The following is a 19,158-nucleotide window of genomic DNA, read 5'->3' on the forward strand; positions in this document are numbered from 1 at the left end:
GTGGTTTAAAATGAATGAATGAATGAATGAAACTTGCATTATCGTAGATCTGAGAGATTAATTTTAATTTGTAACCTAATCAAGATTAAAGCTAAATTATTATATTGACAATATTTAATATATTGTGTATATTATTACAATTAGATTTTAACATTGATAAATAGAATTAAGTTTTTTTCAATACACAATTAACCATATAAGCTTTATAAATAATCATTATTTATACTAATAATAATGACCGGTAATATATAACTTGCCAGAATAAAATCGACAAAATATCAGCTCAAAAGTAATTATTATGCAAATACGGTTAATTCGAATATAAATCATGTAAAGCTTCTGCATTTAAAGTTTCATAAATGAGATATATTTACAAACATTAAGTCTTCAATCGAGTTTCAATAAATCTGAAATACCAAAATTCTGGGTTATAAATCCCATTGCTTTAAAAAAAGATAAGATCTTCAAAATGACTGTCAGATTTATTTAAGCTCAATGAAATAATAGAAAAACAAAACAGAATATTTACTTTATTTTGAATAGTTTTGCATTTATATTAAATAAGTTAAAGACTCTAGGATGAACTGCATTCCAGAAAATCCTCAAATTTTTAATGGCACGCAGAGGCTTTGAATCGTAAGTTCCAAAAAAAGGGTCCCAGATTTGCAAAATGCTTTGGACGCGTGACTTTTAGAGGTGATGCATCACAAATGTAAGTCCGCATCATTTAAAGGATGGCTTTCAAGCTTCTTTTTTATAGATCAAACCTTATTGTATTATATTTTAATAGCTAATCTTAAGTCACCAATTTCCTAAAAACAAAAAAATACTGATGATGGGAAAAATATGAAGTCTTCGAAGCCAGAGTGTGTACGAAGCCTGAAAGCCTTTCTCTACCTAAGATTAAGTTATAAACGTTATAAATCCATTATAACTTCATTATAATCACAATTCATGAGATAAAGTAGTGTTTACGAGTTTGAGAATTTTCCAAATTTTTTTTCCGCTAGACAACTTATCATCAAGTTTACCGGTTCACAACCGATTTGAGCCGATTTAGGAATCCCTCACAACATAGACAAATATAACTTAGGACTAGCGCAATTATTTTTTTTAAGTTATTAGTTCGTAACCGATTTATTACCGGTTCATATTGTGATTGTATTTGGTTCTGTCCATTCAGTTCTATTCCTCGCCAATTGTGTTTTTTTTATATGAATCGTATGAATCTAAAACTCATTCAAAAATTGATACTCAGCTTGGGAGTCTCAAAGGAAAGAGGCAATTAGATAGAAATCTAGTCTAGGGGAAAATGGGGCACCACCAAACACTGCGTTTTTTAATCAGATATTCGACATCTAAGGACAAGACCTATAGAAATTTATAGGGGCTATAGGGATGCTTGTCCATTGAAGAAATGATCGAGATAGTCCAAGTAGTTTAGAAATAAAAATTAGTGTTTGGTGATACCCCGTGTTTGGTGGTACCCCAGTTTCCCCTATAGTCTTTTCTTATATTTAATATTAAGGACATGGATACGTTTTTAACGTGTTGTCTATTTTGCCCAATAATGTACCCATCTCTCCCCAAATTAAGTTCTTTATAAGGCACAGGGATTTATACACGAAGGGACCCCACATTTTCCAGATATATCGTATGACGCTTATAAATACGGAAATTTTCATTTAAATTTGAGTATGAATGTGAGAAGGTGGCTTCAACTGCAGAGATCACATGTCATGGGGTAGGTTCAAACTTGTCAGATATTTCAAAGGTCTTTACAACTAACTCAAGTTTGACCCCATTTTGTTAAGAAATTCACTCTTCCGACTCCAAAGCTTTTTAAAATTACAATTTAGACTAGACCTTAAAAAGGGGCCTAACCCAAGAAGCAAAATAGCTGCCTTATAGAATCAAGTATTAAATAAGTCTTTTAATGCACTTTTAAAAGACTTAAAGTGAAAATTTTCTGTTGAAATACCTATAGAAGCTCTTAAGATCCTTTAGAGTGCGCCACATTACTTATAGTAATCTCTGTGACGGAACTAAGAGCGTTATAAGCAAATAAAAAGATTTTTGGTTCTATAGTGCCTTACTTAAGGAATTCTATAAGACTATATTAAGAAAAAATTGCTTCTTGGGTAAGTTCACTTAGGGGATGAAAGGTAGAAATTTTAGGGGTGAAAATATCAGGTGATTGTATTACTCTAACGGTAGACTTTCAGCAGTTAACTGTTCTTATTCTAAATTTCTCCAAGAATCTGGCCTGTTGTAAAATTATTCAAGTTTAACCCTTTAAGGACGAGAGAGTCAAAAAAATCTGGGGTCAGAAAAAATCACTTTTTCTGACTTTTTAGAGCAAAACATACCTTTAGATGGCCGTAGGAAAAAAATCATTTTTAGGTCACCGGTGACCCAATCGTTCTTAAAGGGTTAAACTACGTAGTTAAACCTCGTATCCAAAGAGAAATTAATAGTAGTAAATCTCGTTTGAGAAATTATATTATATAATTTCCCATTGTGTAAAATACAAAATTAGTTGTATGAATTTTCTTCAATTCCACAATAAAGTAGTTCAAAGTTTAAACCCATGATAGTGATTCATCACCATTGTGGTGACAAAATGAATCATATATTAATTAATAATTTTAAACAATTATAACCGTTTTTTGTATACATATGAGTTTTATGTGTCAATTGATAGAATTGATAGGCTATCAATTATATTTCAATACTCTGCGCTATTATTTCATTATTTTATTTTCTGACTAATTCCATAAATTATTATTTGTTTTATTGTTTAATAAATCCTTTGTTTATTATCTATATAGTTTCATTGCAACTCAGTCTGAGGGTTAGTAGAAGAAATGAAGGTTGAACCTTCCAGTAGTGACAGACTGACTGATTGACCCATCCACTAGGGAGGGAATGAAGCAGTAGTGACTGAATCTGACATGAATTAGTTACTTTTGTGGGTAGACTCAACACTTTGCCACTTTAACTTCCATTCCTAACCTCCCACGTCATCAAATAGGAAATTCTTTATTTCCGACTAAATACTTATTACATATGTGAGTGAATCATGAGGGTGAATATTTCACTATTTGTCTCGCAAGGGCATGCTTTTTGTAAATAAGGTCAGAATCAGATATTTCCTTATAGATATGGGAGGTTGGGTAAATTTTCCAGGAAAGGAATAAATGTTCATGGAAATTCAAATAAACACCATCCCCTTCGACATATAAGACTTGTACGGGAAAGTACACTGGCATTACTTAGGGAATGTTTGTGAAATGTTCCATTAAAGGACCATGATTCTGGGAACTTTTCCCATTAAATACTACTCAAGATACACTTCAACCCTCAAAAATATATAGGCACGATAAGTTGACAGTCCCGAGAGGATTTTTGGAAACTTTTCCAAGTTCAGTGAAATTTTCTAGATTGAAAATCATTGCAAGATGTATCCTATAAGATGTTTATGTTAAAAGATGTTTAAGATTCTCAGTGAAATTGGAAGAACTTATGGGAAATGGTTGGGGTGATTTTGGGTGTATTTATCGACAAAGTCTCCTAAACATATGTAATGTCAGGGTAAAGATGGAAAGTGATAGTAACTTGTAATTCTTATCACTTTTGCGCGTGCTATATGCTCTCGCCCAAAAGACGAAGGAATACTCTCAAGATATTTGTCGCCCTAAAAAGCGGAAACACGCACAACATTCCTCCCCTAATAATTTTCTGCCGGATGCCTAATGAAAATTTACACTAAAAGAGCCACTCTTTCTCCGGCAGGTTATCATCATTCACAGTTCCGACACGGACGGAAGAGCTATTCTGGGACGCTTCCAGACCACATCGCAGACAAATTACGATGACATTGATGTCCGGGCAACGGTGGAGTCTATTGTGGAGTTTGAACCCAAGTTGGATAGCTTTACAGAGAATCTGCTGGAAATGAAGACAGCACAGTCAAGAGTTTATCTACTTTATGCCAAGTAACTATATAGCACTAGTTCTTTTCTTTCATCATCCATTGCACAAGATATAGAAAATTGTCTCAACACTTTTCACTGCAATTTCTTTCTCACATTTATACTCTGAGTGTGATACCATTTAGTTGAAAATGTAAAAGCTCTGGAAGAATTATAAATTTTTCTTGAGAAAACTCTTGAAGAAATTCCATTGCGTTTCTGGGTCAAAATCACAACTAGAAAAGCATCACTTTACAACTTTTCTATATAGAATCCAATGCACGTGGTATTATAAAAGTTAGAATTTATTATGTGAAATATAAAGAAAATCCGCACAAAGTAAAAGCCAGACGATCCGATTAAAATCTCGTCATGGTAAACCTTTGAAAAAGTGTCTGCAACTCTATGGTAAAATGATAAACCAGCAAATGGCATGGATATGGTAATATTTCGAGAGACCATTGTTACTTATTCTTTTGCATCTTCAATCTTGAGTTTTACTTAAAATTAACTTGCAGGAAAAAAACTGAGAAAATGAGTTTTTTTAATCTCTCAATTATGCGGCAGTTAACAAGAAATTGAGTGAGAAGAAATTATATTTAGACTCAAATATTTAATTAGATTTCATTTTCTCACCAGACCACCAGAAACGATTATAAGAGGATTTCATCAGAATCCTTTTACTAATTTATTCACATTTCTATGGCTAAATGTTGACACAGATTTTAAGAGATTTAAATAAGTTTGCGAACATTTAATGAGATCTAAAACATCCATTGCATTGAGAAGGTTTAATTACCGAATTAATTTGCATGAAGAACATTTGAGTAGGGAATTATAACACAATTTCAAAACTATTTTCAAAACTTCTGAAAAAATAAGAAAAAAAATTAATTTCTAGATTTTCCCCAATTAATAGTATTTTCATGATTCAAATGTCGTATCCTCATCCTCAACCAATTTCTGATTTTGTGTTAAAAGTGAAATTTTTAAACAAAATTCTATTTTTCACATTTGAAAATTTATGATGTACAAAACTAAGTTTTAATTAATCTGCAAATTTAAAACATTCTTGTTCTAATCAGAGTTGTAAAAAGAAAAATTGTTAAATGAGGTTTAAGTTTATAATTAATGTGACGCTTTCATTAAAATTTTAATCTCTTACTATTATTCTTAATAATTTTACCTCCTCTAATTCTCGAAAATTTCAAATCGTTTAATCAGGATTAAAGTTTCAGAAATGTTACTAAAAAATCTCTAAGCCTGATTATAGACAGTCTTGAAATCTTTTCCGTTAGAACAACATTTTTAGTAACTCGAAAACTAAAATATTTACTGTGAATGTGAAATTTAAAACTAAAAAGGGTGATAAACTCATAAAGATCGATTATTCTTAATTAGATCGATGAATGGCATCGATTATCGAAAATTCGATGTCAAGTATTTAGAAAACTAGTCGATGGTTTTTCTTTAAATTTTGGTATGTTGTAGCAGAGCTCGAGCTCGAATTTAAGACTAAAGGGTGATAAACTCATAAAGATCGATTATTCTCAATTAGATCGATGAATGGCATCGATTTTCGAAAATTCCATGTCAAGTATTTAGAAAACTAGTCGATGGTTTTTCTTTAAATTTTAGTATGTTGTAACTGAGCTCGAGACCTTTCCAACGATGAGTCGCACTCCTCTTTTGATATTCCCGGACCTGAGCTTTATATAAACATATCTTGACCGGACTGTATTTTCGATTACTGATTTTAATGAACCCTTACTATAACTAAATTAACTGAACTCTATCTATAATGTTAATAACCTGATTTTAATAAACTTACTTTTTCTTTTGTTGGTTTGCTGTACTCAAACTTTTTAAAATAGAAAACGACCAATGATAAGCCCAGATAAGTTTATGGTAGCTGAGATTCTTTACAGTCAACTTCGGAGTGCGTGCAACTCGGGATGCTTGCAATTCGGAATGCGTGAAAATTCGATTGAGAGTTGAATTTTGGGGGTAAAGAATCGCGTCGACCCAATTTTATCCATTTCGACCGCCGAGATCAGTTTATTCGACGGGAATCTTTACCCCCAAAATTCAACTCTGAATATTGAATTTTCATGCTTTACGAGTTGCAAGTACCCCGAGCTGCACACATTTCGAAGTCACACCTGTAAAGAATCTCAGCTTCCATAAGCTTAACTGGGCTTGTCACTGGTTTGGATTTCCAAGATCAGATGTCAAGTTAAATTCAATTGTAGGGTGTTTCATTGCTTTTGTTTGTTGGTTTAATATTTATTGTTGATTTTCGGTCCATGGAAACTGTTAAGGCCTTAAAGGATTAATCCTCTAAGGATGACTGGAACATCGGTATCCCAAAAATTATTTTTTCCTACGGCTTTTAAACTAATGTTTTTATCTAAAAACACAGAGGAAGTGATTTTTTCTGGCTCCTAATTTTTGACCGTTTTGTCCTTAAAGAATTAAGCCTATAAATGTACAGTATTTAAAATACATGTTGTACTTTTAGCTTAATTTTTTTTATTATTCAGAAAAATATATTATATTAGTGAAAATATTTTATTTTTCAATTCTTGTAACTTATGTAGCCCATTAAATAATTCACACAACTTCCTAGCTTATTATTAACAATAAATCTGGCCAATCTAGCCATTTTGTCAGGTCGTAATTTAGGAAATGCAATTTAATAAAAAAAAAAATAACTGTTAATTCTCGCTGTCATCTGAACTGTAAAGGATGTGAGTTTTATCTCAGAAAAATAACTTGCGTCGGTTGCAAGGAAGAAAATAAAAATGACCATAAGTGCAAGAGACAGGAAAGTTTTCTTAAATCTCCCAAGTCATAAAAGTCAAGAGAGAATTTCTTTCGCTTCGTAAAAATTTACACAAAATATAACCACTCTTTCCAAGATTTAATCGTAGGAATGTATTTCCCAGATTCTCTCAAGAGTGAAATATTTAAACTTCCGGAAAACCAATCTCACAAAAATGAGAACAAGTGCACACAGGATACTTCAGCAAGTACATAGGACTCACCACAGTATATCAAAATTCCACGAGAGGATTAAACATCAGAAACAGAGCTTTTCAGAGAATATGAAGTAATTTTTTTGGAAACCTTTGAATATCACCCGGAAGGTTTTTCGTAAATAGATATGTCAAGGTGTCAGAAATGAAAAGTCATTCACTTCTAGAGCCACACAATTTAAAGAGCACATCACGAACATTTGAATTTATACCATGTCCCCTTTTATGTCTCATCTAACAGTAAAGACGACGCTTCCATCATATTCCGGGACGCCGCAGCACTCAACATGACTGAAGCCGGATACGTGTGGATTGTCACAGAACAAGCCCTCGTTGCTAACAACACTCCCTTCGGAGTCATAGGTTTACAACTGGTCCACGCGCACAGCGAAAAGCAGCATATACGAGTAAGTTTCACTATAAGCTCCTAATAAAATTTAATTGAGTGAGGTTGATGAACCTAAATTCAACTGCGTAAATTAAATCAATTATTTCATAAACTTGAATTAATCTACCACGAAGGCACAAGTTCAATTTTAGAGACGTTTTATAGAATCTATAAACGACAGCTACAATTCTTATTTTATCCCATATGAACATAAATAAATTTTATTGCTTAAAAACTCTATCGAGAGAGCAATAGGAGAAACCTGGAGCAAAATGCAATAAACTGAAAATTCCAAATTCGATACTTTTTAGACACAACAGAAAGGGGCTTTCAATTTTTTCTATAGCCTTTTATGAATCTCTTTAAACGTTTAAGGAATTCAAGAATAGAATACCGGAACATAAAAATAATTGAAATTTTGTAATTCACTTTAATCCAATTTTGACGAACTTATTATCTTTGGGAAAATATAAATAAAAATAGAAAAATATGATTATGCAAATTCTTAAATCGCAATCCATGTAGATAATTAATAAATTTCAACAAAGAAATTTTTTTAGTCCTACGGTGTTTTCAAATTGGCTAAAGCTTTATATGCTTTAAATGGTTCAAAGCTCTGAGCAATCAGTGAATGCAATGGCTCTAAAATATATAATTGCATATAAATAATGCTTTATGCTTAATTATTTCACACTATTTCCAACGATTTTTCAGTGTAAAAGCTCCATTACTTTTCTCTTTGCAATGTTGTCGTGAATTAATCTTCATCAAAAGTTTCTTTAACAATGTATTAAGATTTAAAAAAAAAATCATGAAAAATTCTTTCCACCATGAGACTAAAAGAGCATTGAAACTGAAGATAGCTACTGTGCAGCCGAGACCATTAATCTTGTGAAATATCCTGCATTCGAATTATACAATGGCAAATCCTCCGAGATATCCCATTCTCTAACGCTATGTACTTCCTCTCTTTTTAGGATAGCGTGTACGTTCTGGCGTCGGCAATCAAAGAGATGCGCCTGAATGAAACAATTACAGAGGCACCAAAGGACTGTGATGATTCTGGCGCATTGTGGGAGTCTGGCAAGAGAATTTTCAACTACCTCAAAACGAGAAACATCCGCGGAGATACGGGTCAAGTGGCATTCGATGACAATGGCGATAGGATCTACGCAGAGTACGATGTCATTAATATTCGAGGAAAACAGAAAAAGCAAATCGTCGGGAGTTTTTACTACGATGCTGTAAGTCGATTTGCAATATCATCATCTATACATCGCACAAAATATCATGCTAATACCACAAAATATTATAATTATTTTATTTTATTCCTGGAATTAAAAACAAATCCAAAATAATCGAACAATAAAACGAAAAACCAACCATGACATAGCATCATTGGTGCCGACCAAAATCTCGAAAGCCAACATCGAGGGAGTGCGGATTTTGGGATTTTGGCTTTTCGGGATTTTAGGTTTTGCGGATTCTGGCTTTAGGGATTTTGGTGGTCGGGATTTTGGCTTTCGGGATTTTGTCCAAGACCCAGCATCATAACGTCAAATACAACCATTTTAATCATGTTAAGTTTTTGGTATTTTCGGTATGTTTCTTAGATCACTCATAAAATGTTACATATAAATATATGTTTGCGATTTTCCATACAAATTAAGGAGATACTGAAGAAGTATCTCCCGCTATACCATGCCTTATTTAACCCTTTAAGGACGAGAAGGTTAAAAATCGGGGGTCAGAAAAAATCACTTTTTCTAACTTTTTAGAGCAAAGCATAACTTTAGAAGATCGCAGGAAAAATTTCACTTTTGGGTCACCAGTGACCCAATCGTCCTTAAAGGGTTAAGAGGGACACCTGAATTAGACGGCCAAAACTTTACTGTTTTTCTCATTTTTTTTTTTTTGAAAGAGAAGGAAAAGACAAAGCTTCATGAAATTTTCGGTATAATGTTTATACTTACATATTATATTTCAAGTGCTTATAGCTGGCTAATTTTAAATGAACATTTTAATTGTTTTGCTGGCCAAAATAGAATATTTTACTGATATAAAATATTTTTGTTATAAATTAAGCAACACCATGTGAATTTAGAGATAAAAATTTAGGTTTTCTTTGCAATGTGTCCATTCAGAACCGAATAATTTACTCGTAATATAAAATTTAATAAAAAATTTGAGCAAAAAAGTGAAGTCACACCCACTTATAGTAAGGTGAGGTAACTGGATCGTTTTCCGAAGAGTGCTACTTAAACGCTTGTTTTTGGACTGATGAAATTCTTTTTTACTTCTTCTAAATCCATAGAATTATTCACTGTTTCATTCAGAAACATAATATAAAAAAAAATTATCAAAAATATTAAAGAAAATTTATAAAATAATGATAATACTGAAATAAGTCAGCATGCACTAACTGGGTCGCCTTTTCGCTAATTCACTTTAAATTAAACCTTTGGATTTAAAATATTTTTTTCACAAGGAAAAAACAATAAATGTTTTCAATCAACCAGATGTCTTTTTAATGAAGAACCCAGCTGGCATAAGATTGAAATGAGTCGATTACATTCACTTATTTAATGGATAAAAATATTATTTTTGCTTTTAATCAAACTTGAATAGTTATATTATGTTACTGTAGTGACTATATTACGGAAATAAAAAATATTATTTTAAGTGGATTAGTCATAAATGATCCAGATAGCGAAGCGTCCGAGTTAGCACACTTGACTATAAGGATAATTTCTATATATTGTTTATTGGAGTACTTATCCTAGACTTAAATTTTCATCCATAAAAATGAAATATGAAAAGAATATTTAAAAAAATACAGTATTTTATAGTGGGCGTGTTTTCTTTTGGGCGGAGTCCTTTAGATTCCTTCTTATACTGAATTCGTGAGCATTCGTTTACGAAATTTAATCCCTCAATTTCTAAGAAGTCAAAAATAACAAAATTTCCTAATTCTAAAATAGACGTAATCTAACATCACTTAGGAATCAAATTTATTTAGTCAAATACGACCTCATCGCAAATATATAAATTGTAAAAAATATTATTCATTTTTTTTTTCATTCATTTTCAACCGCTTATCCCTATTGGGGTCGCGGGCCCATGACATCCAATCTAGCAGCCCACGCCTGTCGGTCCTCCGCCACTTCAGGAAGATGTTCGGGTTCGATCCCGAGGCGTTCCAAGGCAAGATTCTGAATTTGATTCAGCCACCTTGTCCTAGGTCTGCCTCGAGGCCGAGGTCTCCTCACAATGGCTTGCATAGCTTTTCTGGGGAATCTTTCTTCATTCATGCGTTGAACATGTCCATACCATCGAAGTTGTGATCTCTCAACCCGAAGAAGCAGCTCCTCGACTCTTAGTTCCTCACGAACGGCCACATTCCTCACTCGATCTCTACGAGTGATTCCCTTTACCGCTCGAAGGTACCTCATCTCGGCAGCTTGTACTCGCGATCTTACCCTTTCGGTCATTACCCAAATCTCATGACCATAGGTGAGAATAGGAATGAACACAGCTTTGAAAACCGATAATTTAGCCGATCGACTAAGCTCGACCTTCCTCAACACGCTTCTGCCAAGCTCCCTCATTACTGCAGAAGCCTGACCGATTCGCGACGAGAGTTCTGCCTCCATCCTACCATCACTCGTGAATAACACCCCGAGATACTTGAACTTCTCCACCTGTGTCAATGAGTCTCCACTAACATGTAGAGTGCATTTCACAGATTGTCGGGAAATCACCATTACCTCCGACTTTTTGTCGTTCACCTTCATACCTGTTTCGGCACAAACATTTACAAATCGGTCAAGTGTGCGCTGAAGCTCTTCTTCGGAAGATCCAAAAAGAACCAAATCATCTGCATAGAGGAGATGGCTCACCCTGAAATCCCCAATACGAATCGCATTCCGCCCCCGACTGCGTTCCATAATCTTGTCCATGTATATTATGAACAACAATGGTGATAGAACACACCCTTGACGCAGTCCAACACTCACTTGAAAACCTTCCGATTTGGATCCGTTTACACGAACACAGCTACTACAGTCTCTGTACAATGACTGAATGGCTCCTACCAATTCTTCATCCAGTCCGTACTCGTGCAGTACATCCCAAAGTTGTTCTCTCGGTACTCGGTCATATGCTTTTTCCAAATCTATGAAACAAGCATAGAGTGGAATTGCATACTCCCAAGCCTTTTCGACAATCATCCTCAGGGTAAAAAGCTGATCCGTGGTGCTTCTACCAGGTCTGAAACCGCATTGTTCCTCACCCAGTCTGGGTTATATATAAAAAATATTATATTATTCAAAATATATGTTTTTTACTGCAAGTGAAAACAGTAATATGTTTTCAATGGTTTTTCTGGGAAATAGAATTTTGAGGCAGGAAAAGTACTTTCATTCCCAAAAGTACCAAATAAGTAAAAGGGCTTATGGGTTATTTGAACTCGCCTGTTGCAAAATGCATAGAAAGTCAAGACTAGGGATGATTTCCCATAAATATTCCCATGAGTAGACTACTACTCCAGAGGCTCCAACTGAGGGAATTGTGCACCAGACTAATGACACAAGTGCACGGTAGATTCCATTGATATTTCAATTTCTCTCCTTGTCGTTTCCTCCGACTTACTTTACGTGCTCCTTATTTTTTTTCTATATTGAATTTCCCAATTGTCCATGTTGCTTTTAAATTTAATTTGTGTCCAGAAGACGAACACGATGAAAATGAAAATAAAAGAAAAACTCACGTAATCCCTCAGATGAGGGTGGAAAATCACCACCTTTTCCCACATTAAATCCCCTAATGTACCCTTGATGTGGGATTAGAGGGATTTTTTTCTTTTCATATCGAAAGGAAATTCATCGCCCTGAGTCCCTCTTCACAAATTCGGTGGTTTTATAATTTTATCCCTTAGTATTAGCACACTCTCCTTGCTAATTTTGACTAAAAACAACACGGAACTTACCTATCAATTTTTTTAATGCTAGCAATTTATCACCAAGTAGTATTAAATATTTTGAAATGAAAGATATTGAGCTTTCATAATTTTAATTAGAATTTGATTTTAATAATTAAAACAAAGTCCAAATGGTACAAATAGATTTGATTTTAATTGAATGAATTAAATATCCACAAAACTCTTACTTTGCAACGTATTGAAAATTGAAAGCTTAAAAAGTTAATTGTTAAATTAAAGTTAGAATACCCTTATATTTGCTTTTCAACTTTTAAATACAATCGTCAACCAAATGTGAAATGAGCGATTTTTTTGCAATTATTTTTTGTCATTATTCTGTTATGCCATTCATTAAAATTTTAATGAGTGTGTTAATATCAGAGAGATAAAAAGTGCAATAAAGGGGTGGTCAGGTTATGCGATAGAGACTTTGCGGAATGCTCTATTTTATAAGCTCAATATGATTCTCTATTGATTTTCTGAGTAGCTTGGGGATTTTTGACTAGCCCACATAAGGGGACCTTAATTATTATTGATTCACTGGTTTATTAAGGGATTCAATCCATAGGGCAAATATCGTCTTACAAATACCTTTCAAACATATCACAAAATTCTTTTAATCCATCCTGTTTTGCAAACTCACAACAATACAGAATGAATTCACACCATCTCAAGCCCTGCTCAAAATAACTATGAAATAATTTGATTTATAAAGATATAATATTGACTCATTAGTGGTTCAAACCGGTGGCAGCCAAAATCCCGAAAGCCAATATCCCGAACGCCAAAATCCCGAAACAGAGCAAATCCGGATTTATTCTAGATTTAAAGACCTCTCAAATAAACCTAAACTTGTTTTAAACTATTAAGAAATGTGGTTTCCAGACCATTTTTAATCTTTGACCTTGTAATCACGTATGAACTAATAATTCAAGGACTTGACCTTCATAAAAATTTCAATGTTATTTTAAGGAGGGATTCCTCGAACATTTCAACTCGATATCTCCTAACGTTTCTCATAAGGATGCTATTGCTTTAAACGTAAAATATACGACCTGGCAAATTACGACTCTTTAGGCGACAAAGAAAGCAAATTACAATATTGCTCTTTTTTTAAAACTCAAAAAATAAAGTAATAAAACTGTATCATTATTTTTGATAAAGCTTAAATAATTGTTTGCATGGTTTACATCATTAGTATGTGAATTTTAATTTATTTTGCAGGACAAGCAGAAGATGCGTCTTCGGATCAACGACAGTGACATCATATGGCCGGGAAAGTTACTTCGAAAGCCAGAAGGTATCATCATTCCCACTCACCTAAAGGTGCTCACGATCGAGGAGAAGCCCTTCGTATATGTCCGTCGTCTAACGGAGGATGAGGAAGGGTGTCAATTGGAAGAAATCCCCTGTCCACACTTTAATGTTAGCGATGGCACAGAGAACGAATTCTGCTGCCGTGGTTATTGCATTGATCTTCTGCGTGCCCTTGCGACTCGCATCAATTTCACTTTTGACCTCGCTCTTTCGCCCGATGGTCAATTTGGTCATTACGTTCTGCGTAACGTTAGCACAACGGGCGTTCAGGTGAAGAAGGAGTGGACAGGTTTGATTGGTGAGGTGGTAAATGAGCGTGCAGACATGATTGTAGCACCACTCACAATCAATCCAGAAAGAGCGGAATTCATTGAATTTTCAAAGCCATTTAAGTACCAGGGCATTACGATCCTGGAGAAAAAACCCTCCCGATCCAGTACCCTCGTGTCCTTCTTGCAGCCCTTTAGCAATACATTGTGGATCCTCGTTATGGTATCCGTGCACGTAGTAGCCCTTGTACTCTATCTTCTTGATCGTTTTTCACCCTTTGGGCGCTTCAGATTATCCAATAGCGATGGCACAGAAGAGGATGCTCTCAATCTCAGTTCAGCCATTTGGTTTGCATGGGGAGTACTCCTGAACAGTGGCATTGGAGAGGGTACTCCCAGAAGCTTCTCAGCTCGGGTGCTGGGAATGGTTTGGGCCGGTTTCGCCATGATCATTGTGGCATCATACACTGCCAATTTGGCGGCCTTCCTCGTGTTGGAGCGCCCCAAAACCAAACTCTCGGGCATCAATGATGCCCGTCTGAGGAATACTATGGAAAATTTGACATGTGCAACCGTTAAGGGCTCCGCGGTGGACATGTACTTCCGACGTCAGGTGAGAAAGAAATTTATAGAAGCTTGGTTTTGCTTATGAATATTGTCTGATTTTGGCTAAAGCTGTTTTTTTTTTTAACAAACTTGACATAAATAATTCGGTAATAAAATAATTTTAGACATTCAATCTAGAAAAGATTTAAGAAATGTCTAAAAATGCGGAGTTTCACTATTTTTTTTTTCTTAGAAAAAAATTACCATGAAAATGGTTATCGAAATCAAGAATAAAATTCTCGAGCCTGATTAGACATTGTTTATACAATCCATAAATTTCTTTGTTTAACAAAAAATACCACAGAGAATTTATAGAGTACTACACCTTCTACCTTTAATGCTAGACATTTTCCATCACTGAGAAAAAAAAGAGGGTGCGATTAACATTTTTTTCCTCAGAAATTTAACACTTTTCAGGTGTAAAATTATATCAACATTTTTTAATGTTAATTTTACACCTTATTAAGGGTAAAATTAACATGAAAAAGGGTACCTTTAACCCCAAATACACCTAAAAAGGGTAATATTTACACCGATTTCGGATCAATACTGCAGGGTAAAATTAACATTTCCGGAATGTTATTTTAACTTTCTCGGATTTCTTCCAGTGATTTACTGAATAGAAAATAAAGTCGAAATTAACTTGAAAATATGCAAACAGTATCAACAAACTTTGACACAGAGCATTTTTCTATATCTACGACTACATTGATAGAATACATCAGTGGGCTCAGTCCAGCTCTTACTAGAAAGCTTTCTAACTTATTTATTTTACACGGACACAGCTACTACCCAAGAAGCAATTTTTTCTTAATATAGTCTTGTAGAATTCCTTAAGAAAGTCACTATAGAACTAAAAATCTTTTTATTTGCTAATAACGCTCTTGGTTCCAGCACTGAGATTACTATAAGTACAGTGGCGCACTCTTAAGGATCTTAAGAGCTTCTATAGGAATTTCAAAAGAAAATTCTCACTTTAAGTCTTTTAAAAGTGAATTAAAAGACTTGTTTAATACTTGGTTGTATAAGGCAGCTATTTTGCTTCTTGGGTACAGTCCCTGTACTATGACTGGATAGCTCCCAGCAATTCTTCAACCAGTTTCTTTGTACGGAACACCTCAAAGTTGTTCTGCCGGTACCGTGGATACGTGTGACTTTGCTCCCAGCCGGAAAGGGGGAAGGTGACTTTGCCGGGTCCCGGTCAAAATTTTTAAAAGACCAAAACTCCGAAAGCTGAAATCCCGAATGGGTTGAAATCCCGAAAAGCCAAAATCCCAAAATCCAAAATCTCGAAAAACCAAAAGTTTTTCAGGATTTTGGCTTTCGGGAATTTGGCTTTTGGTATTTCCACCTATTCGAAACTTTCTCTTCGAGATTTTGACTTTTCGGGATTTAGGCTTTCGGGATTTAGACTTTCAGGTTTTTGACTCATCCGAAATTTTGGCTTTCAGATTTTTGACTCATTCGGGATTTTAGCGTCCGCGATTTTGGCTTTCGGTATTTTATACGGTTCCGTCTTTGACACCCTTCGCAAGCTTTTATTTAATACTAGAATTTAAAGATGGTCTTCACTGATCCTATCTACAATATCCGATCATTAATACCATCTTTAAGGGCTAGAATTAAAGATTAAAATAAAGCTTACGAATAGCAGGGTAGCAAAGTCCGTTTGTTCCTTTTAATTCTAAGTTTAGTATAGTCTAACTGTGTTATCACATTTGCACATTGAAATTTTAATATGATTCACATTAATTGTCGCTGGTGAGAGTCCAAATGTGTAATTTGTGTGTTTGAATCATTTTATATTCAAAATTTGATCTATTTGTTGATAAAAAGGTAGACTTGGCCCGCAAAATTTGATATAAATTGATTTATAACATTAATGCGAAAAATTAATGCGATTTTCTCATTAATTTTTTAATGTGAAAAATATTTATGCTTTAGGTAAATTTAAACTTATTTTTGCAGGCCAAGTCCACTTCTTAATCAATATGTAGAAAAACCCCAAATATTAAGTGACTCAAAGACACAAATAACATATTTGAACGCTCACAATGCAACAATTAATGTGAATCACATTAAAATTTTAATGTACAAGTGTGATAACGCCGTAAGTTCAGTTCTAAGTTGTTCTAAGCTCTTCTGCAATTTTCAAATCTGTTTATAAATCTCACCACATATCTTAGACATAATATTGTATATTGAAAATGGATTTCAAGTTATCTAAGCATCCTCGCTCAAAAGTTCAGATGGAATAATCACAAATTTAGAAAGTTGTGAGCATCTGTTAAGTGCATTAAATTGCAGAAGATGTGCTCAAGAAACATTCCAAACTCCTTTGGTATATTATTTATAGACCAACGAAGTATTCAAATTCGAATCAAGGTAAGTGGAAATAAACCCCTTCCATTCAAAGGAGAAAACAACAGAAACCTAGGAAATGTATTAATGAATTTTCCGATCGCTTTGAGAATTGCATTAGTCTTATGAATATATCAAAGCAGCTTAGAGCGGTTTTTAAGCGACGCTTCTGTAATTTCAACCACTTTCCAGATGATTGATGCTCTGTTGCTGTAAATGTTCTAAATCTAAATTGTTTATCCTCATGAATTTGACCACACTCTTGCTCATAGCTAATTCATGAGAAATTATGGAATACCAATTATATTAAATCCCTCATCTTCCATCAGGTTGAATTATCCAACATGTATCGCACTATGGAGGCCAACAATTATGCCACAGCCGAAACTGCTATCCAGGACGTAAAGGATGGCAAACTTATGGCTTTCATCTGGGATTCATCCCGTCTAGAATATGAAGCGGCCAAAGATTGTGAACTTGTGACAGCTGGTGAACTATTTGGACGCAGTGGATATGGAATAGGATTGCAAAAGGGTTCCCCCTGGACAGATCATGTCACCTTGGCCACTCTTGAGTTTCACGAAAGTGGCTTTATGGAATCTTTAGACAAACTTTGGATCTTCCATGGGAATGCCCAGCAGTGTGAACAATTTGAGAAGACTCCCAATACGCTAGGACTGAAGAATATGGCTGGTGTGTTTATTCTCGTGGGAGCTGGAATTGTCGGTGGCATTGGACTCATAATCATCGAAGTGATATACAAGAAGCATCAGATTAAGAAGCAAAAACGGATGGAAATTGCCAGACATGCTGCTGACAAATGGCGTGGAACTATTGAGGTAAGTCAACACCTCCAGGAAATCCTCTTTATTCACACCCAACTCCGCCTTTAAAGAAATTTTCGTGTCAACAAAACAAATTGATAGCGAATTTAATAAGCTTCTTATTACCAACGTCAAAATTCCTTCAATGTCCTCCGGCATCCACATCTTATAAGAACATTTTCGTGTGCTTAATGTCAAAATTTATTTTCGGTTTTAGTGTTTTGTGATGGTGCCTGATTAAATTACCATTTATCGATTCTTTTAAATCCATTACAACAGTCATTATTCACGATGTGACAACATCAAGAATGACCTCAGAAAATTACTCCCCGGTGTGGCTCAAAATAATCCCCCTCACAAAGAGCTTAGGGAAGACTACACTTTCAGAAGCCTATCGTCCTGTCCGTAATTGCCAAATTCCTCTTTTAATTAATTATTCAATTTAATTCTAGAATAATTTTGCTTACGGGGGACAAAGAGAAAACTTTCTGTAATGGAATTTTACACTTTTCCAAAATAGTTTCTAAGCCATGATGAGGATTTTTGATCCTTTTTGGGGCTTTTGCTTCCTTCCCCGATTACACTAAAATTTCCGTTATTTAGAAAGTTCACCAATATTCATTACCTTTATAACTATTTTATTAATGCCTCTATTATTTTATTAATAAATTATTTATTATTGCCTTTTTTAAAATACTGAAAAATTAATGCTTTTATACTATACACAGAAAAAAATATTTTATAAAAATGTTCGTAAATGTTTGTGAATTCCTATGGGGGAGTTACAAAATGCTCGTGAATCGTATAACCCACAAACAAGTTCGTAAAAGTTTGTATACTTTTTCACAAACATTGTTCGTAACATGATCACCTAACGAGCATTTTATGTACTTTTACAAACATTTGTTCGTAAATGTTCGTAAACACACAAAAAATGTTGTTAAAATTTTGTCATTTGTTCGTAAATGTTTGTTTTCCTATCGAACATTTTACGAACATTTACGAACAAATGACAAAATATTACGAACATTTTTTGTGTGTTTACGAACATTTACGAACAAATGTTTGTAAAAGTACAAAAAAAAGTTCGTCAAATGATCATGTACAGTGTTTGTGAATAAAGTACAAACTTTTACGAACTTGTTTGTGGGATACACGATTCACAAGCATTTTGTAACTCCCCCATAGGAATTCACAAACATTTACGAACATTTCTACAAAATATTTTTTTTTTCTGTGTATTCTTTGAGAATTGAATTCATTCAGGATTGGGTTTAACTGCTGAACTGTTTTCCTAAAAACGATTGTGTCTATTTGAGAGAAAAAAACATACGATAATTTGTCGGATGATTACCGGAAGTCGATGACCATAGTTTTTTATGGTATGGATGGACTTCCGTGTT

General features: G+C 34.2%; 1 protein-coding gene across 1 annotated transcript in view; it reads left to right on the forward strand.

The window, feature by feature from the left end:
* LOC129800707 (glutamate [NMDA] receptor subunit 1) overlaps positions 1–19,158 on the forward strand; it is a 159,195-nt gene that overhangs the window by 127,161 nt on the left and 12,876 nt on the right. Inside the window, exons 5-9 of the mRNA XM_055845305.1 lie at positions 3,796–3,998; positions 7,254–7,419; positions 8,378–8,644; positions 13,603–14,577; positions 17,261–17,770. Coding sequence (XP_055701280.1) covers positions 3,796–3,998; positions 7,254–7,419; positions 8,378–8,644; positions 13,603–14,577; positions 17,261–17,770 — 2,121 coding nt within the window. The remainder of the gene's footprint in view (positions 1–3,795; positions 3,999–7,253; positions 7,420–8,377; positions 8,645–13,602; positions 14,578–17,260; positions 17,771–19,158) is intronic.

Source organism: Phlebotomus papatasi, chromosome 1, assembly GCF_024763615.1.
Source record: "Phlebotomus papatasi isolate M1 chromosome 1, Ppap_2.1, whole genome shotgun sequence".
Lineage (NCBI taxonomy): Eukaryota > Metazoa > Arthropoda > Insecta > Diptera > Psychodidae > Phlebotomus > Phlebotomus papatasi.